At 43.4% G+C, this 27,281-nt stretch overlaps 1 protein-coding gene across 5 annotated transcripts in view; it reads right to left on the bottom strand.

Annotated features, from left to right (window-relative positions):
• Sgf29 (SAGA-associated factor 29) overlaps window positions 1–20,934 on the bottom strand; it is a 32,533-nt gene extending 11,599 nt beyond the window's left edge. Inside the window, exons 1-4 of one of the 5 annotated variants that reach the window (XM_065434553.2) lie at window positions 20,780–20,934; window positions 20,043–20,212; window positions 18,534–18,762; window positions 2,648–2,829 (exon numbers count right to left, since the gene is read on the bottom strand). In XM_065434553.2, coding sequence (XP_065290625.2) covers window positions 2,648–2,829; window positions 18,534–18,762; window positions 20,043–20,117 — 486 coding nt within the window. In that variant the 5' untranslated portion in view covers window positions 20,118–20,212; window positions 20,780–20,934. The other 4 variants (XM_065434556.2, XM_065434552.2, XM_065434557.2 and 1 more) reach the window with 4 other exon arrangements.
• Between the last annotated feature and the right edge of the window lie 6,347 nt (window positions 20,935–27,281).

Genomic DNA, 27,281 nt, shown 5'->3' with positions numbered 1-27,281 from the left:
TAAGAATGTAGCAGGGTGTTACAACATTCCAATAGTGTTTCCCGCCCCTCGGAAGCTGACAGCAATCTGGCCGCACATGCACAGGCACAAGGAAGAAGGCGGCAGAAAGAAAAAAAGAAAAAAAAATGATTGCAGTGTCAAGCACACAGTCTCACTTGTACCTTGTGCCGGGGAAGCTGTCTATTAGCTGCCATCATCCTGTGGCGCATTGTACATCGGCCAAGCTGGAGGACGTGTTAATGAAAGATTAGGAGAACACCGAAGATTACTTAGGGGAGATTCCCTTGATAACCTCCATAAACATTGCCGCACGTGTGTCAAGAACATTAAGAAAAAGATCCAATGCAAATCTCTCTCCGACAAAACAACAATCCTATTCAGGCACAGGGACCAACTCGTGCGGGAGCTCATGGAAGCCTTCCATATGCGTATCAGCAGAGATAAGTGCGTCAGACAGACTTCAATCTGCTTCTCTTATTGGGAGTTTCGGTTGTTGGCCAACTCGATCAGGCACATGGGACAACACATCATGTCCACAATGATAGCCTTGTTTCGTTCTGTTTTGGTTTTCCTATTTATTCGACTATGCATTTGGAATAAACTTGACAGTTGTGAGTTAGCGCTCGTCCTCATTTTTTCTCGGCATTGTCCTCGTGTCTCCACGCAAACTTTTATGCGAAGCATATTACGAGGGCTCAACCCAGCTCCTCAGGCGCGGCGGTGTCGCCTTGAATACCACGTGACACCGTGACGTCACGACAGAGGAGAAGTGGCTTTGGCTCAACTCTTGCAAGATGGGCTGGGTGGGAATCGAACCAGGGTCTCCGGAGTGTGAGACGGAGACGCTACCACTGAGCCACGAGTACGATGCTTCAAAGCGGTACAAAAGCGCCTCTAGTGAATGCGGTGTTGCCTTAGAAACGAGCTCTTTCTAAGGCTGAGGCGTGCATCGCTTGCTCAGGCGCACATTTCGTTGCCGCGCCGAACGCTGCGTTGGTCGACGCTCACCGCGTCCAATGCGGGGCGTCCAAGGCGAAGCAGAGTAACGCATGAGTTGTTTCTTCGTCTAGCCGAACCAAATATAGCCAAGCAACAGCAGTTCACCAAGCTAAACAGTGGTTCAACAACTAAAATAAAGGTTAGTATGCTTCGCATACTGGGCTTAACCTTACCTAAGCCACAGCCATTTTTTTTTTCATTATGTACTTCTGTGGAATCCTACAAAGTGGAGTAAGTCTTGATTCATCATGTTAACTGTCACAATTCCCTTCGCAGCATTGTGCTACATTCGGATGGATGACACTTCTTTCTTCATGACACTTCCTCCACTTTGCAAGATTCTGTGAAACTGATTTGCCATAATGAAGTAATGGACAACAAAATGAATATGGCTTACCATTCAGCTTTGTTATAGCAAGGTTTTACTGTAGTCATTGAAAATTATGCTTGCCACTTCTCAAACTTTAAATTCACTTTTCCAATTTTGCATTTTGTTTAAAGGAGCTTTTGTTATCATACTACACATGGCTTACTCCCGTTCAAGGTGTTTTGCAAGGCAACATTTATTCAGGAATGCCAATGTGCACTCAGACTTCTTAAATTCAGCTTCTTCCAAAATAATAAAAAATATTAATTTTTGTACATGAAAAATTAGAAAAAAAAGCATATCAAATAATTGTGTTCTGTGTGAAACATACCTATATAGAAAAATAGCGTCACTGTTGTCTTGAGAAAAAGTTGGGCATTAATTCTCAGGCCATTGTTTACTTTTAAACAGTTTTCGCAAACAAGCATAGTGACTTAATGCTTGCAGCAGCTGTACGTTTCCCTGAAATTAGCCCAGAATAAGTGAATCTGGGCTTATTTTCTAACTAATTACTAACTAAATAATTAACTAATTTTCATTAAAATTCCAATGAACAGTTAAAAGCTTTACTTTGTTTCATTGTGCCTTACTAAGGAAACGGTGCATTCCACACCTGTAGTAGTGCTGTAAAGGCTTGTCAGCTTGACCTTTGCTGGTTCACAAAGCTGCATCACTATACTCATCCGGTTCTGGCAGATGCGCACATTATCCTGACACAGCAAGCATTTGTTCATTCAAAGGTACTGTATTTGGTCATCACCGAGCCCAGTCCTAAATGGCGAAGACCTGCAAATGTGCAACACAACAGCATCACTAGCGTCCAATCACAATGTATTGGTAGAGTATGTACTGTAAGAACCACCACTTGAAAAGGAACAGCAGCAATTGGTTAAAAAACTATGTGCTCCTTTTTTTTTTTCTTTTTGCATTTTACGCTTGCAAGATTAAACCCAGACAGCAGTTATGGCAAGCAGTTGCTTCTTGTTTTTTCAAAGACCATAGAAAGGTCTTCAAAATCAATGCATAAATTTGTTCTTCGCTTGCTTTTTTTTCCTATGCTCCTTATTAATAGTTTGCAACAAGAAAAGAAAAAGAAAGAAGAACCAGTGTGACCAGCTTTCTCCTTAGCGACCCATACTTGACCTCATTGACCATTGATAAATTTAAAAGGTGCAACGAGCATGGAATGGTATAGCTCTTAAGCAGATGTTATCATTTATTGAAGGATCGTTAGTAAATCAGTTTTGCAATTTCACAAAACCTAGCTGTCTCGGATATTACCTTGGCAACGTAGTTTGGCTCAGCCGGAATGGCCCCGCACAGTGGTGGTGGCTTTTCATCCTCCTTGCCAATGAACAGAGGCAACGTGAGTGCATTCTGCTGGAGCATCTTCATCAGGGCCCCCCGACGCAGAGCTTCCTTGGGGCGTTCTGAAAAAGATGTGCTCCGTCTGCCTACGCTGCCTGGAACACGTGAGGCACAGAGAAGATTACGCCACGGCACTGCCCACACAATGGCATGCAACCGGCCAGGAGGAAAGAGGCCTTGCTCACATGCACACTCGTCAGGAGCGCATGCCCTAGGACGGTGGCTGCAGCAGTAGAGAGGCTGCACTGTGCAAACATCCAATGCAACACGCACTAGTTACTATAAGACGAATAGGGCTACACTAACAATTTTCATGGAAAGCTTTTACAACATAGTAGCGGGTGACTCCATGCTTCAGTATATCAGTCATGCAAAGGCAGGCCTCAGATAATTATTTTCATTGCAAACCATCAGAGCAAAGAGAGAGAGGAAAAATTATCTTCATGAATGCTATGCCTGGACTATTTTCATCAAACAAAACCATAACCCAATGCTCTGAAACATTTATTAAATACCTTACACTTATACACAAAATATGACCTACACACATTGCATTATGTTTGCAAGTCTGCCTCCAAAGTGGTACAAAACACACCATCAACACGGACAAAAGAAAGTAACAGAAAGAAATTAACAGATCTCTGCAATTGGCATATGCCAAGAACAGCATCAGCTTGCAAGAATATTTACAAATTCAATCTTTAGCTCATGCTGGAGTCTTCAGAAACTTCATGAACAATCACAAAATTTACATTAAGACCGTTAAGGCTGTTAGAAACACTGAGGCTCACCTGGCTGCCATCGTGTTCACTAGCTCTACCAGCGTTACACTTTTAATTCTAGAATTTTACCAGAAGATCTTTAAAGGAGCCCTGAAACACTCTTCTAACTAATCATAGAATGACGTCACTATTGAACTATGCGCCTCACAAGTCTCCTGCCATCAAATTTTTTTTAATCCTTCAAGCACAAGCAAAGTTAGATGTAGTTATCGGAGCGATCAGCAGCTCTTTTTTCACCTTTCATTTCCACTAGCACCCTGGAAGCTACACAGGGAAGCACAGGCAGAAAGTTTGATCTTTCCTGACGGTCTGGGGCCCAACCAGCTTTCCGAATCTCACCCATGTGTGTGTGTGTGTGTGTGTGTGTGTGTGTGTGTGTGTGTGTGTGTGTGTGTGTGTGTAAGGTAATATGTGTATGTGTGTGTATACACACACACACACACACACACTCTGATATATTTCTGATATTTCAATTTCTGATATATATATATATATATATATATATATAAGGTAATATGTGTATGTGTGTGTATATACACACACACACACACACACACACACACACACACATATTACCTTTAATAACAGTTGCACTTGAAGGAATAAACTTTGCATGACCTCAAAGAATTGTTCACTGAAGTGACACTGTAGCGCACTACTACGTGCCACAATGGTCCAGTCACAAAAGATGATGAGGACACGCCCAGCATGCTGACAGCACGCTGAAGCAGTGGAACCAGCGGAATCAGGTTTCCACCTGGTTGAGTGGGCGCAGCTAAAACTATAATTTGTGGACACCAGGCAACAGCGTCTCTCTGGTTTTATACACCCACAAATCCATCAAACGTTTTCACCGCCAACTGAAGGCTTCACTCATGACTTCGACTTATCCTTCATCATGGATCAAGCACCTTCCTTTCGTTATGCTTGGCATCCACACTGCCCTTCACAGTGACTCTTCCACCAGCATTACCGAGCTTACGTTAGGCACCACTCTACGAGTCCCTGGCGAATTCTTCGACGACTCATCCACCGTACCTGCTGACGTTTCAGACTACGCCTACCGTCTATGCAGCACTATGCGTACTGTCATTCCCCCCCCCCCCCAACAATAACGTTCTTCCCAGCGTGTGTATGTGAACCCTTGCCTTGAGAACCGCACGCATGTCTTTGTGCGCCACAATGCTGTGTCTCTTCCCTTACGGCCCCCGTATGATGATCGGTTCAAAGTACTCAAGCGTGCACCTAAACACTTTCGATTACATCAACGGCCGGGAAGATACGGTCTTCGTTGACTGTCTGAAGCCTGCCTGCTTGAACTGTGATGCCTTAGCCCCTTTTGCTGTCACATTCCCTTCCAACCAAGCCACTCCTATTCGCCGCGTGCGTTTCACACGACCGTCATCTGTGCTTTGCCATTCAACCAGCTAATGGCTTCCTTGCTAGAAGGGGGACCCTGTAGCGCACTGCTACGTATCACAATGGTCTGGTCACAAAAGACGAGGACACACCCAGCATGCTGACAGTGCACATAGTGGAACTGGTAGAATCAGGCTTCGGCCCGATTGAGCAGGCTTGGCTTAAAGTAGTATTTTTGGGCACAAGGCACCAGTGCCTGTCTGCTTTTTCTTCACCCACAATGCCTTATATTAGTAGGAGACAGTTAAATTTCACAGCTTGAGTCCCCTCACACCACCAAGAGACTGGCGTCTTTCGGATGAGTCATGTAACGCCTTGTGAAAGTTTTAATACACAAAGATACAATCACGAAACCTTCCTCTGACAAAAGGTCAGTTAAGATTAAGTTTACACAATATGTAACAATTTCTGAACACAAGTTATGGCTAGCTTTATTAGCATAAAGAAATGTGACTACATAAAACAATAATTTAATTACTTGTCAAAGCAAATCTAGTAGTGATGCACAAAAGTATGCTGCACACAAAAATTCACTGTTGAGCGTGATCGGAATCAGCACACCAAATGCGATTGCTTCTCAGCTGGATTTTTTCTTTTTTAATATCGGTTGTCAAGTTGGAGGTGCAGCGCATAGAGGAGTGCAGCCCTCACACAGATTTATATGCTAAGAATCTACCTTCGTGTAATTGTCTCTTTACTTCGCTATCACTATTACCACTTCAACTTTCCGGAAAAACTGCAGCCTCTCTCTCTCTCTCTGTGAAACCGGCTATATTATGTTTGTCCCCGAGAACGAGAGGGAAGCCATGCGCTGGAGAAGGAAAGTGCCTAGAGATGGAGAAAACCACATGCGGGGTACCAGGCATCACACCAGCGAGATCAATGTGGTGTACGCGACCGCATTCACGCCTTTTCAGTCTATGCTTCAATGCAGTGGTGTTTTGCTGCACATGTTCGTGGCATCCCTTCTTTGAATGTGTAGCAATATGCACTTTCCCTGTGGCACACCAGGCGTTGCACTGCCGAGATCAATTTAGTATCCGCGACTGAGTTCGGGCCCTTTTCATTCGTGCATCAACACCACGGTGCTCGCTGTGCATGTTCACGGCGTCTCTTTGCATGTGTAGCAATCATAGGTCAGTAGTGTGAGAAAATACTCACTCACACTCACTCACCCTAATTTTTGCAGGCCCCGCCCTCACTCACGTTCACCTCCACTCACACACGCCTACTCACGCTCGCACTCACCTCCACTCACAATCAGTGGCACTCACTTGTACTCACATTCACCTTTGCTCATAATCACTGGCACTCACTACCACTCCCACTCAGGTCCGCTCACAAACACTTGCACTCACTGGCACTCAATCACCTCCACTCAGTCTCACTGGCACTCACTCGCACTCACCTCCACTCACGCTCACTGGCACTCGCACTCACCTCCACTCACATTCACTGGCACTCACTTCTGCTCACACTCACTCACAATCATGCTTTTTAAATGAGTGCGAGTGAATGTGAGTGAGTGCTCACGGGTTTGTGCATATTTAGACCGAAGCTTCCAATTTAGCACCTATTACATCTGGACTGCGAGAAGGCAGTGTTTTGGGTCCAGTTTTATATTTAATATACATAAACGATTTGTCTTCCCGATTACATGGTACCATCCGTCTATTCATTGACGATTGTTTTTCGTACCACGAAATTGATTGCAATGATAATCACCATATATAAAATTCTAGCTTTTCTTGGTGTCAGGAGTGGCAGATGACTCTAAATACCCAAAGATAAGTAATGCTAACAGTAAGTAGAAAGAAACAGATATCTGATTTTACATACATTATTAATGACACACCTCTCACTTGTATATTTCAGGGTAAATATTTAGGTGTCACTTTACCACGCGCTCTCCGATGGGAAACCCATGTTAACAACATGGGTTTTTTCAAGTGGAAATCAATGTACATGCTGAGCACCAAAGTGACTCATCTTTCTGAGAAGACGCCTTCGTCTTGCGGCAGCAGATACGTATCTCCTGGCCTACAAAATGCTTCTTCGACCAGTGCTGGAGTACGCAAGTATTGTTTGATTTACGTACGCAAAAGAACTCATAAAAGGGGCTGCAGAGGAAGGCAATAAGGTTAATTTATAATAAATACAAGTTAACAGATTCCTCGAATGAATTATTAAACAGAGCCAGTTTATTAACACTGCAAAGTAGGGCAAAACTAGCACAACTAAAGTTTTTGTTTCAATTTATTAATGGCGACCAAACCATCGACACATTCATACAAAGATCTTTGAATCATTCTAGGTCAACACGCCACAAGCACTCTAGAACACCTTATGAATACACCTTTAACTCAAGTTCCTTTAAATATTCATATTTCCTTAAAACAATTAGGGAACGGAATGAACTTAGTCCTTACATTACTAAAGCTTTATATTTAAATAACTTCATAGCCTGGAGCGGCCACCAACTTCAATAGCGTTCGCATTGAGCTTGCCCCTCGCCGATCATCGAGGAGGGAACAGGACGTAGACGAGACGACGTAAAACAAATTGCTTTAATACATCGCTGCAGGTGCGTGAACATCAAGCAACAGAGCACCGTAGTGTATGCCAGCAAGTACAAAAGTTAGAAGCAGAGTTCTTATCTACAGAGCAGCGTGCTCTTTTTTCATATCCCATACAGGGTCCTGTCTTCACAGCACAGGAGTCTGGAATGAGCAATTCCAATGCATCTTTATGCTTTGAAGGACGCATTGGCATTATTTGTTTACTCCCGCGTGGCGTGCTGTCCATTCAGTGTGTATTTGAAAAAAAAAAGATATTGCACAGCGTAGCACGCGTGCATAAAGGGCGCGCCGTGGACACAGGCAAAAGCAACAACAAAAAAAACTGTGCATCTGACATGGGGGGGAAAGGTGGGGGAGGCGGGTAGCGAGCCGGACAAGTTGCTATAATAATTCTTAAAAAGCTGCTTTGGAGAGGAGGTGCTGCTCGGCTGCTGTTCCCGCTGCCAAGACGACGTAAACAACCATGTGCACTGCCACTTTGCTAAAATATTGCATGCCCAAAAGCGCCATAACTGAAGGGAACCTTGGTGCTAGCATCAAAAAGAGCAGCTGCATTAACTCGACCAACAAAAGCCATGCGGAGATTCACACGGCGGTCTGGAACACGAGCACAGTTAGAGTGACCTAGAATTCTCTATGCCTAGAATACTGGGAGAGTGTCGAAAGTGCTGGCTCCTGCGTGTGGCTTTTGCAGGGAACTGCCGCACCGCACCGCTGGTGTGCCGGACCCATTAAACCCGTGGGCTTCCTGCACTCGGGAAGCAAGTGGAAAGCCAGGGGCGTCTGCTACGCACTGTAGTTTTCTTGCATTCAGTTTCTACGCCTTTCTGCACTTGGACGTTATTTAACTTCAATGGTGTGGTACGGCATGGAACTTGCGCATCTTTAAGCATTGTCTTAGTGCTGTAGCAGCAAGATAATGCAAAAATCATGTGTCGAACGGCATCAGCGCAGCCTGGTTCGGGTGCTAGAGTTCTGAAACGGTAATGTGGGAGCTGTATGTGCATAGAAACGCGCAAAATGAAGTCGCACGCACAAGGAAAGAATGAAAACAATGTTATTCACATGCATAATTGGCCAAAAGGGTGATGCATGCAATAATTAAGAGTAACGAAAAAAACTAAATATCTCGTGCAGTCAACTGCAGTACATAGATGCAGTTACAGCCTCGCTCACCACTACAAGCTTTCCAGTCACAGTTGCCACTGGTTTACAGCCATATCCAAATGTCTTCATTCGACAATTTGTTAGCGTTGACTAGTACTTTATTATCCAAAGAGCGCCAAAAAGAGCTTAAGGGAAACAAGATAAAGAGTTTAGATGGCCGTAGTGCCATAATCATGTTAGCTTATTTTGCTTCAGAGATATCGTGCAGCAACGAGCTTCGCTGTGCTTAGACGAAGCTTGTATTAAATGCAGATATTAGAAATAAAAGCAACACCAGGTAAACTTTTCCACAAGGTTTTACACAAACAGTGTCCGGCAGAAAGAGACTTTACAGACATCCAGATAAAATTAAATTAAAGGCACAGATACCAGCATTCTTGCTGCATAAATTAAATAACTGCCAAATCAAAATAGGGCAAGCAATGTACAAACGTAAAAGTGTTATTTCAATTACTTTCGAAAATTGTTCCGGAATGCAAACCTGCTCTATATAAATAATAAATATAATCAACAAATAGGGATTGTATGTTTGTACCTGTTTGTACATATTGAATATTTGTTGTCTCTTGTTATATTTTTGTCAGGCACAGACATACATACAATATATACACAATATATATATATATATATTGGTAGAGCTCAATTGGTAGAGCATCGCACGTGAAATGCGAAGGTTGTGGGTTCGGTTCCCACCTGCAGCAAGTTGATTTTTCATCCACTTTAATTTCCATTATATTTATCGTTTGTTTATTTCATTTATTAAGCACACGTAATTTCCCCTATGTTGTCCTTGGTGTCAGTGTTTGTTGGCTTCTTATGATATGACTAATAAAAATCGGGCCCCTCGGTTAGCCCCCTTTCTTCTCGTTTTATATATATATATATATATATATATATATATATATATATATATATATATATATATATATATATATATATATATATATATATATATATATACACTATATACAAACAGGTACAGAGTGGATGTTTCAGAGTATGCTGGGGTCAGTCATGCATCAGCTTTGTGTCTTTCTACAGGGATCACTGTACATCAATAAAAAATATTTATCCTAGGTGCTGGGTTTGCTTCACCATAAAAAGTGCAATAGATGAGAACGTTTTAAAAAGATTAAAATAACCCAGTCTTACGTACAGCAGCTTAACATCACATATTTTGAACATTCACAGTGGTTAGTGTTCGCGCTTTTCAAAGACGTTGCAAAAAAATGAAGATAAGCGGTTACTTAGAAAGCAATAATTTCAGCGACAAGTGAGTGTGCGCGAATCAGGCACCCGACCGCAACTCCCGCTTTTTCCCGATTAATTCAATAACGTCCATGCATCACGCTTTCATGATGAAGCTCCCTAGTACTGAAACACCTTGTGAAAAGGTTCTCAAAATCTCTGACAAATCTAAAGAGATGGCAAGACGGGTACAGCAAGCCTCCCTTGTCTTGCAGCTAGAAGAGTGTGTAATCAGCTGCACTCAGCTGACTAACATATTCTTTCTGGGTTAGTACAATATCACAACAGTGTTAACACTTTGTTTTCAGAACAAACTTCCGTCACATAGCCGCAAATGTAAAAAATGAGCCTTTCATCACTTTTTTTAGACGCGTTCTGCACTGGACTGGTTGCCTTCTATCAGTCTTTCGATCAAGCCACATTTTCTGGCTTTGCACCACCTGCACCATCTTGAAATCATCATTGGATCTGAATTGATGCAATGATGCAATGCCTAGCAATGCAGTGGAGGCACGTAACTACTGAATGAGTGAAGAGAGAAAGTAGAGAAACGTCGAGAGCGGTGATGCTATGTGGGGACGACATTACCAAGTTTACGCCATATGACTAAAAAGAAGCAGGGGCTTTACGTACGATAGGTCAATGAGAAGAGAGAAAGGAGCGAGGTCTGGAGGTGATATGACGCGAAGATATCTGGTCAACCCACCAGAAGCATTGAATCTTACATCTGCATCATCTGCGTTTGTCCGGCCCCTCCTTCCTTCAAAAAGTTTTCCATTTACACACAAATTGTTTTTTTTTCTAGATTGAAATGAATATATAACTATTACTGGCCCAGCCGTATACGCATTTATTATGTGAAAGTTGAACTGTTACAACAGCCTTGTTATATAATCCGTGAGTCATCTTATAAATCATCATGTAACTTATCTCATGCTATCATATGCAAATGGCCCGCCAGTGGTATAAGCATAATTTATTGCCTAATGTAGGACTGTTACATAAACTAGCAAGTCTTTATTGTGAATGACGATCTTACATGTGTTTGCATTAAATTACCACCCTTGATGCACTGCAAATACTTCTATTACTTTAAATATCAGTAGTGCTATTGCCTTCAATGGCAGCAAAACATGAAACGTTTACATCCTTACAAGTTGTCTCTTTTTCATTATGTAATTAGGACTTCATATCAATTGATCAGCAAGCATAGTTGGTATGTACGAATCGGCGAGCATACAGAATAAATTGCTAAATTTGCTTTCATGTTAAGAAAAAAACAGCAGAGCATGGGAGGCGTTCTTGTAAAGCAAATCCAATGAATGAAATCAAAGAAAGTAAATGAAAAGTGCAAACCATTAACATGAGCAACCCGTTTATATCTGCTTCATTCTCCTGGTTACGTGCGTCATCTTGTGCTTATTCTATTTTGCAGCATGTTTACGTTCGTCATGCGACACTTAAAGGGCCTCATCACCAGGTCTGGCCATTTTGAGCTGACAAGCGCAGAGCATACAATGCGCACCAACGATCGTGTCTGCAACGAATTACATCACTACGCGCCACAGAAAGGTCTGAAATTTCAATCCGAACACCCTTTTCCCTTCTCCTCGCGTCCACTGCGCTCCAAGCCTGATGGTGATGTACTCAGGCCCCTGCACCTACGTACTCAGGTCTGCAGTGTGACGTCACACGTGGTGACACGTGACTTCAAGAATTATTCAAGGCAACATCGGTTATTTGTGTGATCTGTTGCTTGAATTGACGAATTGAAGTTTAGAGAAATAATAAAAGATAAAAATGGAATGTCTGTATGTTTTTTGTTTTACTTCGCGCCGAAGCAAGAGAGATGTACTTCCGCTTCGTCTGTTTGTTCGCACGGTTGTGCAGTTTCCGGCTGCTTCTTTTTCGTAATCCAGTACATTAGTCCAAACACAAACATATGATCATGTGCAATGTCTTCTTTTAAAATGCTTCTTACCGCTCCCTTTCCATTCCAGTGAACTTGCCAGAATCTAGCATCAATAAGTTCATAGACCAAATAAAGCGTCATGACATTAGGCGGGCAGCGGGCAAGCACCTCAGTGTGAGTTTTCTGCTACTCACCAAACATCACAGTCCCAACGCCATAGCAGAAATCTTCCCCATGTCTGTGCTTGCTACATACCTGAGTTGTAGCCGATGGTTGTTTGCTGGTTCTAAGTTTCACGAGCCAAGCTTCAGACAGCTTCTTATCCTGCAGCTACGCGCGAATAACGCTGACACTGGGCTCCGTTGCACACGTGCTGGAGTGCACGTGCTTTGAGGCATGCAACCTACCATGCTGCACGCCTCCAAGCAGCCACTACCTATTATAGTGCTTTCAAATGCTGTCAAGCCGATACCCAAGGCAGGAAAACCTCACAACTTAATCAGAACCACAGCACAGGTGGGACCCTAAACTTTCATTTCCAGCTCGTTTCCGTGATTCCGAAGCAGGCGACGCGGCCGCCGTGTCCACGCGATCCCTCATGCCACATCAAGCCGATAGTGGCGCCAGCTTTTCCAGTGGTAGAGCTCGCCCCCAATTACCAAAATTTGCTATGGGGCCTGGTGAGGGGCTCTATAACTAAATACCTCCACTCAGAAAGAAGTGCACGCTGAATGTGTGCCAGAAACAGCCCCGTAAGTGCACACCATTGCGGTGACAAACCTACAAGGATAGAAGGAAACATACAAAATCCCCATATTTACAGCATACACACGCATTCTCTGCATGGCGAGTCGCTGCAGTATTATCTTGCAGTTACATAGTATACTATAGGAGCTTAATTATCGCAATGTTGGCTAATAGCGACCAAATATCAAGTGCATAGCAGACGCCCGCCGCTTTGGCGCTGCTGCCACAGTGGAGAAAGCCCGTGGGTGCTAGCAGGTGCAGCAAAGCAGCGCGGCGGCGTGGCAGTTCTCTGGAAAAGCTTCGAGCTTCCAGTACTCTAGGTCACCCTAGCATGGTTGGGTCCAATCAGGAACACAGGCACAAGATCAGACCATAAATGGGCATAACCGTCTCATGCGCACACCTGCAAGCACCCGACACCAACTTGTCGCGTTGGCAGACGGGGGAGAAGGGGTGAGCATCCGAAGGAAGAGTAGGTGCCTCTGGTACATGCACGCATACACACACATAGCTCGCACGACTTCCAACAGCCGTGTCTCGGCAACTCGTCAGTGCCTCCCTAAAGCCGAGGAGCCTTACGTTCATGGCCCTTTGGCACCATCTACAAGGTCTTCCCATGCCTAATTTTGAATGTTTCTGCACTTTTCACTCATGCTAACAGTTGCCACGCAAGCAAAGCGTAACATTAGCTACAGCGGGAATTAAAGTACACTTGCCCACAAGATATTACGGGGTGCGCGAGCGCATGGCAAAGCGGCCCTCCTCCCCTTCTAGCGCTGCACCCCTGGTGTCGAGACCGACGCCTGCGCGCATGCGCGTTCCTCCGGGACTGCGAGTGTGCATGTTTCTGTGCTTCCTCCTTGTGCACCGGCGATATCCGAATGTATCCACGAGGTGCCCCTCTTGCGATTGGCACTGTGGCGGTTTCGACGAGCAAAACTTCATTTATACAACATAAATCAAGAGTTCATTTTCGTATTGCCTGTCTCCTTCTATAGAGCGCGCTTTCTGCCACGCTCTTCAGTGGTAGAACGCCCCATTTGTAAAAAGAAATAAACAATAAAGATTGGCCACGAAAAGGTGCAGCGCAGACAAAAAATTTACTTGTTGCATTCGCCACCGGGCCCTATGTGTCGGCGCTCATGACTCGATAAAAAGCGGCCACAGTGGCACGTGCAAGCTCACGCTTCTGAACACGCTTCACATAGTTTTGCCCGTCAAAGCCACCACAATGCATATAGCATGAGGGGCATCTCGCGGCTACATTCGGATATCGCTGGCGCGCAAGGAGGAAGCATGGAAACATGCACGCTTGCAGGCTCGGAGGGACACGCATGCATGCAGGCGTTGCTCTCGACACCAGGGGTTCGCTGATAGAATGGGGGGAGGGTCGTTTCGCCATGCGCTGACGCACCCCACAATATTTCCTGGGCAAATGTACATGTTGAAAAGTTTTTGTAAACAATTTTTTAAAAATCTGTGCCGGGATTTTGGTTGAATAATCTGTTCGCATCATTGTGCATCCTGTCATTGTATTTTTCGTGATTTTTTTTACTCATACTGCTACTAATAACTTCATGCATTAATTCTGCTAGTGTTTTAATGTTATCCATTGTATACATTACTTGATTGTGCTTCTTCTGTGTGTATGTGTATGTGTGTATGTATATATATATATATATATATATATATATATATATATATATATATGTATATATATATATATATATATATGCCCTCCATGCAACAATCTCTTGCGAGATCGGCAGTATTCCTCAAAAAATTAATAAATGCTGCTACGCGACTTCCGTTTACCTGCTTTAGCGCATTCAATGTGCGCTCTTTTCACTGCAGGAAGGGAAATATTTTTCCAACCTTGGCCCGAACAATGAGGATTCCGCAGAAGAGCCATTAACACAATAAATGCTGAGAATATGACAAAACTGTATAAACTACAGCAATGTGGTACGAGCAAGTTTTGCAGGGCTGGAGAAATTGAACTGGCTTCAAAACACTTCCGACAAGCAGTAGACAGCCAACACAATGCGACAAAAGAAAAAGAAAAAATGAAGAATTGCAGATATTCTGCTGAAATGCACTAAGATCACTTGCTTTAAGCAGGTTAACATTGCTCTCTCATTGTTTCTCAAGTACTACACAATATCAAATAGGATAAAAACACATGCACAAACAAGAGAACTTATTATTTAATGTCTCAACTCGTGTAACTATATGGAAGCTGTTCTATGCCTCCTGAGCAAGCGCTGAAATTGGGAGGGGCAAGTGTCAAGTGACAAGAGGAAGCCCGCAAGGTGTTTGGGATGAGGAGATCTGTCTGTACGCTTAGTTTTTTCAGTCCTGAAGAAACTAGTTAACTGGAACATTCTGTAGATTTTATTTCCCTTTGCTACCAAAGCAGTTTTGGGCAGAAGTATCACAAGCATGCTGAACAGCGCAGAATACCTGTAATCCTAGAATTTAGACCAGTAGGCAAGACGAATTGAGCATAATAGAATCCATTAGCTTTAGTGTTTGTGCAATCATTTGAGACTATTCTTGAGGTTCTGCCAAGCGCCATTACATTTGAAAAGTAGCACTGCTAAGCTCGAGGACACAGGTTCGATCCCCGGCTGCGGCGGCCACATTTCAATGGGAGCGAAATGCCAGAACCTCAGGTTTTCAAAGTTAATCCAGAGTCCGCCACTGCGGCATGCCTCTTAATCATATCGCAGTTTTGTAAAGTAAAACCCCAGAAATTATTATCTGGGAAATTTGCTGAATCACGTGTAATGCATACACCATAAAAGCAAAATTTAAAAAAACTCCACCCCCCCCCCGGCTAGCCCCATTTCGTTACGCCTACGATCACCGGAAAAGTACTTGTTCGAGTTCCAGTGGCGTGCTCGTCAACCTGAGTCGTGAAGATGGCAATTTGTTTTTGTTTCTCACGGAGCCACAGAAATTCCGGCGTCGGCGTTGTCAGCGTCTGCTAGCCGTGAGCAAATATTTACGATAAAGGCAATTAATATATAAACGATAACCTGAAAATAAAACTGCGGGCTGGGAATTCGACCCCAGGAACTATGGGTTGCGAGACCACCACGTTAACCCATTCAGCCACTGTCAGTCAATGGCGCGCAAGCTCTTAAACAGGGTTTTATACGAAGAAGTTCAGATGCGGCACATGCACGTGCCTTCGATGCTGCGTCCACTTCCTCTTCGATAGGGTCCTGCCAACAACCGCTTCCCATGATTTCCAATGAGAAAGTAGCATGTTTGCGCTATCGCATTCCACTTTTATTTCATTTCATTAAGGGAACCTTAAATGTCTTCAAGTTCTGATATACCCACCCACGTTAATACCCACGTCTACTTACACTCACTCACGAGCACTTACTCACATTCATATCATCACTGACACTCATATTCAGAGCCATCTCAACTCACAAGCACCCACTCACATTCACACTCACCTGCAATGACACTCAGGTTCACACTCACCTCCACTCACTCACAAACACCACATTCACAGTCATTTCCACTCACACTCAGAAGCACTCACTCACGTTCACACTCACAAGCACTCACCACATTCACACTCAGACTCCCTGGCACTCACTCACACTCACTTTCACTCGCACTCACTGGCACTCACTCACACTCGCGCTGACCTCCACTCACTCACTGGCACTCACTCGCGCTCGCACTCACTGGCACTCACTCACACTCGCGCTGACCTCCACTCACTCACTGGCACTCACTCGCGCTCGCACTCACCTCCGCTCACTCACTAGGCACTCATTCGCACTCGCGCATTTGAAATGAGTGCAAGTGAGTGTGAGTGAGTGCACTTATGAATGAGTGCGCCAACCTATGGTAGCAATATGCATTCACCAAAACAATGCCACTTAGAGGAAAGTGTAAGTGGCGTTGAGCAAAGCGTCAAGGAGGAGGGTAGGCAGAGGCACGCTGGGTTGACCTACTCAGGCAGTTGCTATGGGCTCTGTGTGTGCTATGGGCATATCGGGTTCATCTCGTGATCGAGAGGCCGAGTGCCGAGCGAGAAGGACGGAGCAGCGACGCAAGTGGTGGCAGCCCTAGCGCAAGTTGACCGACCTCAAAGTAGCCACCAAGCACCAGGCACAAGCTGAACAAGTCCGGCAAAAGGCGTAGGCTTGGCATGCCCAGGAGATCCCGAGGAATGTGCTAGGCGGCGTGCCACAATGCAAACATTCTACGCACAATGCACAAAAAGGGAATAGTACCCATATGCTTGCACATAACCCGTGTTCACGAAGTGGAATGACACTAACCTTTTTTATTACTTTGAGTCCGAGTATAAGTCCTGCTGCACATGACTGCTATTGATTCTGATTTCGAATAAACCTTACTTGGCGTTATTTCGGTTACTGAGTATATTATATATATTTATGACCTCTGCGTGCATGTGGTGATGTTTTCATTCCTGGCAAATGTAAATTATTATACAAGTTTCTTTTTCATGAGTCGTTAGCATTGCCTACTGGAAAGAGAACCAATACTGAGACACACTGAGACAATACTGAGAAATACGCCTGGCTCGGCTCAACAAACCTCTGTTACAGTGACTATCATAGACATAGACGGTGACTGGGTGGACAATACGAAGCTCTGTCTACAGTATCAGAGCACATGTAAGCAACTTCAGAGCTAATGACACATTGTCCAAATGGCACAAGCAGCGTAGACGGTGCTTGTACTAGAAGCGGGGCTAGATATGTATTCCAAGCTGTCCAAACTTTCCACTTGTGAATTAAAGCAGGATCAGTCTGTCTTGCTCTTCATTCTTTATTTGGCTAAAACTTTGAAGCAGGGGCTTGTCATGTTTATGATTAAGTACAGTTCCTTGGTGCAATCACTACCTGATTGTTCATTTTCTGGCTAATGACTTGCGGGTGTGCTGAATCCGCAATGGATTTGTTCTTGCTGCACACAAGGGCTTGGAGGGTACATGTTTTGTATTTTGTAATAGCCTGCAGCAAAGCCTTATTATCACTAGTCACTAGCTTACTCTGTAGCCTGTCACGAAACATTCAGCTTTCAACATTCGAGTTTTGTTGGTGTAGCAGCATTCACCCAAACTTCGGCACATTCATTCAACTCTGCGCCTATGCACTTATTCTTGGAACTTTGGCAACAGAGTGTGCGTAAGTTTGCGTATCAGTTGGGATGCATGTGTGTCGATAATGAGCGAGAAACTTTTGCCAGGAAGCGGCACCACTCCCTTTGTCACTGAGTAATGAGCCGTACTCACTCTTGGTGACGTTCCTGGGTTGAAGTTCTTTATTTGAAGGTTAACCATACAATGCTAGAGGATGTGTGAATTTTTTGGTCCACGAGGAAAACCGTGCATCGCAAAGCGCCAGCCACACAAGCAGTCCTTATGCAGCAGTGGTCCATGGAATCGGTACCAACAATTCACTGTAGTCCTTAATATACCAGTCACTATATTTACAGCCAACTATTGCACACGTCTTCCCTCTAAAGCTTCACATTTTGCGGCATGACTGAAGCACAGTGCATGAGCGATCACACAGCCACTTGCATTTCCAACAGCTGATTGCACAGTAGCAGGGCAGAAGCGATAATGGTAACATATTCGTGCGCTTTCGCCAAGGGAACATGCAGCGTGCCACCAAAAGCGCCATCTCATTGCTCAAGAGCAAACTGCTCCATGAAAAAGGTCTATAAATGTAAATCCAAAGCATTGAGTAACAATTAACGTGGCTGGAGGGGAATGCCCAATGGGTGATTTTTCTTACAGCAACTAAGCTTGTGTTCTATATAACAGCTTATTTTCACTTGTGCCTCAGAAACTATTCCCTCTGAGAAAATCTCCAAATGCCCTGAGGAAAGAAGAGATCAAACAGATTGACCATATATTGGTGGCATGCAAAAGTGCCCACCTGAATTCTTGGCTGCAATACGCCTTTCATTGCGGACAGTACGGATCTCAAAAATGATCTCCAGGGCCTTGCGAAGCAGCTCTTCCTCGCTTTCGGCATCCTGCAATGCAGTCTTGTACTGACCTCGCAGCTTGGACTTGTAGTAGGGTGACAGCTTCTGCTCCTGCTGGATGCGTTCATGAGTCTTGGTGATGTTGGTCAGATTATGCTCACTCCGGTTTCGCTCTTCCTATCATTGAAATAGAAGCTAAAATTAATTGTGTTCCAAATTGGACAGCTGCATTACCTGTAAGAACAGCGATCTCACACAAGAATGAAGATTCCAAAACCAAATGTGCCCCTGCTAGAACCTCTAGGTTCATTTTAGCCATCCGGTATTATGTATGCAGAGATACTATAGTTTATTTAATTTCAACCAGTACTCTAGATCAATGGCATGTACTTTTGGCCTCATTGTGAGAGGACATATTATGACATAATCCATGCATAATAGTATCAAGGAAGAAATAAGAGTTGTGTCACTAAATCTAGGGCATAAAACTGTGATCCAATTACAGTTTTAAAGGTGAAGCTCCAGGTCACAGTAAACACTTCATAATGAGTAAGTGAGCTCTATAAAACAAAATCATGGTTTTGCTTACGATAAATTTGCCATTAAAGATGAAAACTTAACACACAGCATTTGTATGACCAGTTGGGTACTGCAATCATCAGACCACAAAGTGGCAGCTCTATCTTATTCGCAACATATTCCAAAGCAAGTTACATCTGTTGACCGACTTCAGTGCATTCAGCTTGCAATGGTGTCCCTTGAGTGCCACTGACCTGCTGCACAGCAAACCACAAGGATATTGTAGGTGGCAACTATCCAGCAACAGGTGCACATGTGGCGCTGACGGCTGATATTCTGAAAGAAACCTAGTGCACTATTAAAGCAATACACTGTTGCAGTACACAGCTCTGGACATTTTCAATGCTGTGCAACAAGCCAGCAGGAATTACTGCATGCTGGAAAAATGGACCCCACGTGATGCGACTTCCATAACCACGAACACAGAGAGCAACCACTTTGGGAACATTTTGTGCTTTCAGAGGACTGCAGTACTCCAAAATACAGTATCAAAAGTAATGCAAGACTACAAGTGCACTTTCAGTGTGTGGCAGCAGTTCTGCTATCTATACATCAGTGTGCACTAAGGTGCACTTCTGTATTTCACATAACTGGATTGCAGTAAACTACTTTCACCATGCTTGGCAAACCAGCAGTAGAATAGAAAAATAAGCCAGCAAATATACACCCAACCTGCAAGGTAAAAGCTGCATGTTTACATTTGTTGCGATAATGTCACTTGTTACTGTTGTTGATCACCTGTTTACCCAAAACGTTTCCAAATATAGCACTGTCAAATCCCTGTGAAAGAGCCTGATCGTAAAAAATCGGGGCCGATTCTTGTGCTATGTCTCCACCCATAAAATGCAACCACTGCCAACACAATAAATTTTTTTCACCTGGCATTGCTGTATAACGTGCGTCAGCTCCCGCATTTTCTCTTGTATGACGGCGTTGTCGGCTTCCTTCTGCATGACAGCTTTTACGTATGCTCAAGGTGCTTCAGAGACACAAAGAGCCCCGTGTAGACAGTGAACACCCACGACACCACCACCAGGCAGGAAACGAGCTGAAACACAAACACAGACTGTGTTGGGCCATCGAACTCTTTATGAACATGGATGTCAGTGTTGAAGCATAAAAAAAAGAAAGAAAAAAAGTTCGTGTGACATCGCTGCTGAACACGCTGGCATATGTGTTTGGGAGTGACGGTGTCAAGCTTCCCTCGCAATATAGGTGATCTAGTTTATTTCACCGATTCAATAAATGTCATACATCGTGATTACCCGGTATTACATTGGAGTTCGGCGATTTGTTTCGCGTTCTTTGAAGACAGAGGAATTAAACACGCTGAAATGCTGACTCGGCATGCCTACGTGATCAGGTGTAAGATGACCACAACTGCCTGACCACAACGCTCGTCTAAACCAGGGGAGAGACGCGCAGATGAGCGAAACCAACCCTACCGCATCAAGAGTACGCTGCACCGTCCTTCGGCTAAGAGTTCCCATAAAACTATTTTGAGGAGCTAACCGCGGCGCACTGGGATATCACTTCATAGAAGGCAGGTACGTAGTACATTATATTGTATTTTTCCTCTTGGAATCACGCTCACAAATAAACAACATTAACCGACCTGGCTTGGCATGGGCTTGGTTTGACCAATGGTTTGACCTAGAGTGTACTAGAATACGGTTGAGTGGGACGAGCGGCTGGGGCGGCGCATGCTTTGCGGTGAGCATAGAGTATAGTAACTCTATGGCGGTGAGGCGCGCGACGACGAAAAATGCTATGGCAGCGCTGCGATCGAACTAGATAGGGGCCCTAGGGTTCAGAGATAATAATAGTCATGTAAATAAATATGCGGTGGAAATTAGCAAAAGGCGATTGGAGGATTGGTGGCTCAAAAGCAGAGAGGTGACATAAGGTTAAAAGAGTAGGAAGACATATTTCATTTCATTCATTTTCTACTAGAACAGCACGTGAAAAGCTGTTTTAACTTTATAATTACGCGAAAACATGTTTTGTTTAACTATGAGTACTTGTTATAGTGCGTACGACTACATGTTACGTAAAAAAAGATCAGCGGGCCGCTAAAGTTGGAGGACAGACGACAAGGTTCGCGCTCGCTTTGCAACAGTTGGTCGTCTGTTCTAGCTTTTCTTCGCTTGGTCATGCATCGTGGGTGAGTAAAGATGTAATATGCGTGAATAGAAACATTTTATGAAGATTTTACTTTGAGAAGGGCCGGCGTTGGGCGTACCCGGTGAACGCAACGGGTACGTTGCGTTCACCCAAATAGCCAACTTATTACTGATTTGGCTTGGCTCCCGTTGGATTTTTAAAAGGCGGCGGTAGTGCGCTTTGGACATTTCTTGAATTTCTTGTGAGCGTCTGTGCAACAAGGTGTAACCTTTCTCTATGGTGAAACCTTTACGAGGTGTTTCTGCGTTGTATGTTCGATTTAAGTGGTCTTCGCTGCCGTGGTTAGTTTGTTTGGCTGGTTAGTACATGTGCAAACGGTCTTTTGTGATGTTCTGGAGTTATGGAAGGTCGTCGCCCCTATTGCAAGTACTTGCGTTGTCGCGACATCATTCGAACACTATACGATCAGAGCAGAAACAAGTGCTGTAACCTACCCCGGTTATTGTGTAGGCGTCAGCTCTCGGAGTATTGGTCAATGCACGGTGGGAGCCCGTTTTATCTGCGGATGCGTGCTTGCACCAACTCTGACGAAACTCTGATCATTCGGGACCTATGAAAGCAGTGCTGTGTTGTTTTTGTTCCCTGCTTAGTTCGCCTGTTTACATACTCGCCTGAATGTGTGCTATTGTGGTTTTTAAGTTTTCCCCCGTGGGTCTGTACCAGATACCTCGCATTCAGCTGCTTGTCACCTGTGGTCGTTTATAACTTTGCTGCAGAATTTTGTCCTTAAGTCGAATAAACTTTGGAAGGAAATCGTGAAGCTTTACTCCCGGAAAGCGCTTGTACGTCCATAGAATTTACAGTTCAAATGCAACACATATCCTCATTTAAATTTTAGAAGAATTTATAGTTTCCGTAAATTGAAATTGCAGATAAACAGAATTCAATAAATTGAAGATTTCTATATGCACACCAAATAAGTTCTCCAAAGTAAAACGGTTTGTTACATTAAAGTTCAATATATGGAGGTCTAATTGTACAAAATTGATTGATATAGGGGTTGATTGGATACAGGGTGTGCATATTCACACGCCTGGTTCCGTAGTCAGTCGTTACGTGCCGCTCTACTTGGGCAATAAACCAAGCAACAATGTTAATGTTTTCGAACTGTTCATATATTGGGAGCACACCAAGAAGGTGATCTAAAACCTCCAGGCATATGGTGACTTTCTGTTCCAAAAGAAAAAAAAGTAATAGTAATAATGTGTACAGTGGCATAGCAGAGTAAACAAACAAAAAAGCTGTCTTTTTAAGACAATGCTACATTTTTTTTTTCCTAATTACAGCAGCTGTGCAAGGTGTTCTAGACCAGTTAGGATATTTGAAAATTCAGTGTGATGGGCCAGTCTGTTTCCCTTAGTGTTATAATGGCCTCATATTCTTGCGAAGTTAATCATATGACTCCTGTATCCTTACTACATTGAACTCCTGAAATGTTTTATTCCGGCCACTGCTCCTCATCCACCATGCTGCTTCTGCTTAATAGTTCTCAAGGCAATTATATTGCCCTCCTCTCCCTATTATTCAGGCAGAGAAACAGATCCACATGGCCATCACAAACTAATATTCACTTGCACATGCCCTGATGTTCAAAACATTGCAGTTGAGCTGGAAGCTAGAATCAAGCTAGAAGCTAAAGGGAAGCTAGAATTAGCACTAGTGAAATGTGAAGGTTGTTAGCAAAAGTGCCCACAGTGTGTGATGCCACAGTTTATGCGAAGATAAAAGTTTTGAGAAAAATTGTATAAATTTTGCAGTTGATATTGTTTTATTAATGCTGCTCTTGCTTTAGTTATCCTTTTTTTTTAGTCACCATATGTGTTAAATGTCACAGCATTTGATATTATAGCATTGACATATATCAGTGGGGTGGGGGGTCCTCATCTGGATAGTTCATTTCTAATGCATACACTTTGCATGGCTTGTTCGCGTTGCCAACACCTACTGTATTACTTTGCTATTAAAACCTTCACAATTGTTTTTCACACATAAATAAAACAAGCAGTCTAAAAATGCTCCCTTGTCTCATGCAATATAGCGCTCCTCTCAACTAAAGCTGTATGTTCTCGAGACACAAGTTGACAGATACATGTTAGCTGCAAAACCTCTTAAATTTGCAACAATATTGAATATATTGAGACAAAAAAGCTATCTTGGTGAACATAATGCTGCAGATGCTGACCAGCACATGAGTAGTGCGTCTTTTATTACAAACATTTAATCACATTGCAGAGAGTGTGTACCACTTAAATCACAATCATTTTATTGAGATATTTTTGTGTCATTTGCATGTGGCAGAAGCAGGAAATAGTAAGCTGACTCTGCCTTAAAGCAAACATATGCATGAGAGAGCGCTTAAAGCACTACTTGTTCAAACCGAGGCTTTGGTGTCTAGATTTCACAACGAAGAGAGTAAAATGTGAGGTCACTTACCCTGTATTCTGAAACCATCTATGACTGGAAGCTTCATTCCACTGAGATGAGCGCAGTGCCACCCCTTGACTGAAGACGACGCTGTGTTTCACAGTAATTGACATGAAGTTTAATTAAAGCTAAGCAACCGCCTGTGTCAAGGAGTGGGGCTGCTGTGCATTTGAATCCAGGTGGAGGGTTGAGTGGAGAATACAGAAGTTAGTCATCTTTACCGATCCTTGAGCCTCTTAAGAGATTTCCTACAACATCTAAGCTCAGCCTTTCTGTTTTCTTACAGCATGATTATTACAGGTGGTACAAAACATTCCATTGTACAGTTTCTATAATTCTTTGGGAAAACATACATCACCTCACTAAACAGGAATAGGCTCAATAGGTTCACTGGTATCATCTATAGTGTTTCCATCCAAGACCTATTGCTATTACAAGGCATTGCAGACATTCAGTGACGTAGCCAGAAATTCATTTCAGGGAAGGATTCTCCACTGGCCACTACCACTCCCCCATCACCTCTCTCTCTAGCACTATATAAATGTGTGGAGGGTTTTACATCACACCAAGACAAACTCCTAGCACTCCCCGGACAGGAATGCTTTAGCAATGAGGATGCACATTTTTACGTTGCCAAAACTTTGCTTAACTTCTGACAAAAGTTTTTCATTGCTAAGACTACACCTAAAATTATGCTATCATCCTTGTGCTGTTTTTAAAAATGACTATATTAAAAATAACATTTTGTTTACAAATTGATGTATTTATATAATGTATATTATGACCTTGTTGGTACATTACTTAGGAAAGTGAACTGTGCTAAAAACATGACAGCGCTCTGTCTTGTGTCTTCTTGTTTGCAGCCCAGACTTGTTGCAGCCCAAGTAGCAGTGAAGGTCAGCGTTATTTTCTTACCAGATTTGCTAGTGAGTGGTTCAGCCATGGCTGTGTATGGAAGAGAGCGGGCACTATTTTGCAAGTCGCCTATTACTTAATTGCAGGCATTATGGGCATGCTTCCCTGACACCTGCCTATTCTAAAGACTGCAAAGCAGCAAGCACAGCACATGCTATGACAGGGTAGGTGAATCTCAGCTAAGGCAACTGGCCACAGCTATCTGGTGTTGAGCGATCGAGCAGTGATGAGACAATCCCCCTGTGTTCCATAATTTTTCACTTCATTCTTGATGCCCTTAATGCGTGTCACCACCCTAGCCCCCTTACTGTATCATCCTCCCCACTCCCTGGAGCTCTCTGAAACTCTTTGCAGCTGATCACTGTCCCACTTTTCAACATTCACGGGGTTGTTGAATGACACAGAATTCTATAACATTCCTATATTTATGTTTCTGTGTGGACATCGAAGCCATTCACCTAGCTCCCATAGTTTGTTGTGGCGGCTTCTTAGCTTCCCTGGTCCAGCACCCCGTCCTTGATATAGATTGCCGCGCGCAAATCAGCATTCTGTAGGCCTTTCTTTCTTGTCCCGTTTTCTCTCCATTTTTTCATTCTTAGCAGTGTGTACAAACTAGCCTGAGAGCAAGCTCTTCTGAAGTTTATTAGCATAATGAAAGTCAGAGTCAATGGAAAGTAAAAGAAGAAGGTGGGGGGAGTGTTTTTTATGAGTTTTCTAAACAAGCAAGTTGATATAAGTAAGTTGTATAATAGCAAGCACCAAGTATGAAAGAATAAAAAACACATTTGCACTTCTCGTCTGACGAAATTTACTGTACTTTTACAGAAATGAAAATCATTGAAAAGGAAGTAAGTGTTTACGTTGAGATACGAGCACGTAATCTGTAAGCCTCGTAAGCTTATGTCAAGTAAAACAACATGAAATCCTGAGAGATTGAGCTTCTTAAGTACACGTGTTATAATAGGAACACCAACCTTCTTCAGTATGATAAAAGCACTGTAGATCAAGGTTCTCCACGTAGTGGAAACATTGTTAAATCTGTTAAGATGTGAATGTGGGCAAGTTGGTAACAAAGTTCTAACTTGCTAAAGCACATTACTGTCCTCATCGAACTAATGACTATAGTTTCTTGTACATGTGTCTTGATCACATTCAGCACAACATTATGCATTTTTAGCTTTCTTTAATACATTCTGTAGCCCCTCAATGGATTCAAGATGCTAGAAACCTATGTTGAACTACAAAGTGCTTGCCATTAAAAAAGACAAGAAGTCAGTTCCTGTGTTAGAAATATTTATTAGTTAGAGAAAGGCTAAAATGTAGTATGAACATTAGCCATGTCTTGAAGTTTTCATCCTACTCATTTTACAGTTGAAGCTAGCTTGCTTCTCAGGTTACTTGTGCTTAGAATTAAAGCACAACAAACAGATGAATGGCTTGCCGGGGCGTTATTCACAGAAAGTGGTCACTTTTCTCACTCTCTCCATAGTGTTTGGGCTACTGCTGGTACTGTTGGCCGCATAGCAGCCAGTGCAGAGCCACTGAGTGTCGTGTGCCGATGTGCCAGTTTTTCTTAGCATGTGGACACTTCTCCCACGAGTTTCTTCGATGTTGTCTTGACGAGGGCCGAACAGTGAATGAGCCAGTTCATCTTGAAATTTTATAATTGGCGTAGAGTTTCCTTCAAGCATGCCACGAATGTTCTACTCATTTATGATGACACATCCAACAAGCAACTCAACAGCTACCTTTCTGTACCACTTGAGTCCTTTTCTAAGGCAGTTGTGGTATAACGTCATTTGGTCACTATAGTCGACGCCCTTTTTTGCTGCATTGTAATCGAGACCGGCCTGATGTTTCATGATTGGTGCACCGTCCCTTGTTTTCTTCCCACTGTCCACCAAAGTTGCTTCATATTTGGCGACAGATGTGAGTATCAGAACAGGCCTCTTGTCCATCCACTTCAGTGCCTTCACTCCATTTTTGGACTGAAGTTCGGTAACACTGCCATTTGCAACCTTTACTTCAGTGAGATCTTTTGGCAGCCCTTTCCTCACTGAGCGAACTGTGCCACGAATGAAAGTGTCTTCCTTTAGAAGGCGAAAAGTGAGCGGCAAGCTCATGTAGAAGTTGTCTACGGACAGCGGGCACACAACTTCCTTGTAATTTTGCAGGAGTTTCAAGCATACATCTTCGGCATGTCCGATGCCAATTGTTCAGTCACACTTTCCGGCATATACATCAACCTTTAGCCTGTAACCGTCTTTGGTACATGCCTTGAACAGCCTGACTCTGTAAGAACGAAAGTCTGCCACACCATGGCACTATTGTTTCATCTATCACAACCTCCTTTCCTGGCTCAAGCACAGTGGCAAAAATTTTGGTTCAATTTCTCTACCAGAGGATGGATCTTAAAGACATGATCCTGCAACTCTGCAACCAGTTAATTGTCCGCAAAATGCCGGAACCTCAAAAGTAGGGAGAAGGCGGTCACGGCTCATATTTTGATGAATGAGTTCAACACCATACAGGTTACTTTTTGCCCAGTATATATACGTAGTGACTCGGATAGGAAGATGGACGAGATTAATACA

The sequence above is a fragment of the Dermacentor albipictus genome, chromosome 5 (assembly GCF_038994185.2).
Source record: "Dermacentor albipictus isolate Rhodes 1998 colony chromosome 5, USDA_Dalb.pri_finalv2, whole genome shotgun sequence".
Lineage (NCBI taxonomy): Eukaryota > Metazoa > Arthropoda > Arachnida > Ixodida > Ixodidae > Dermacentor > Dermacentor albipictus.
This window is presented reverse-complemented; position numbering and strand designations above follow the sequence as displayed.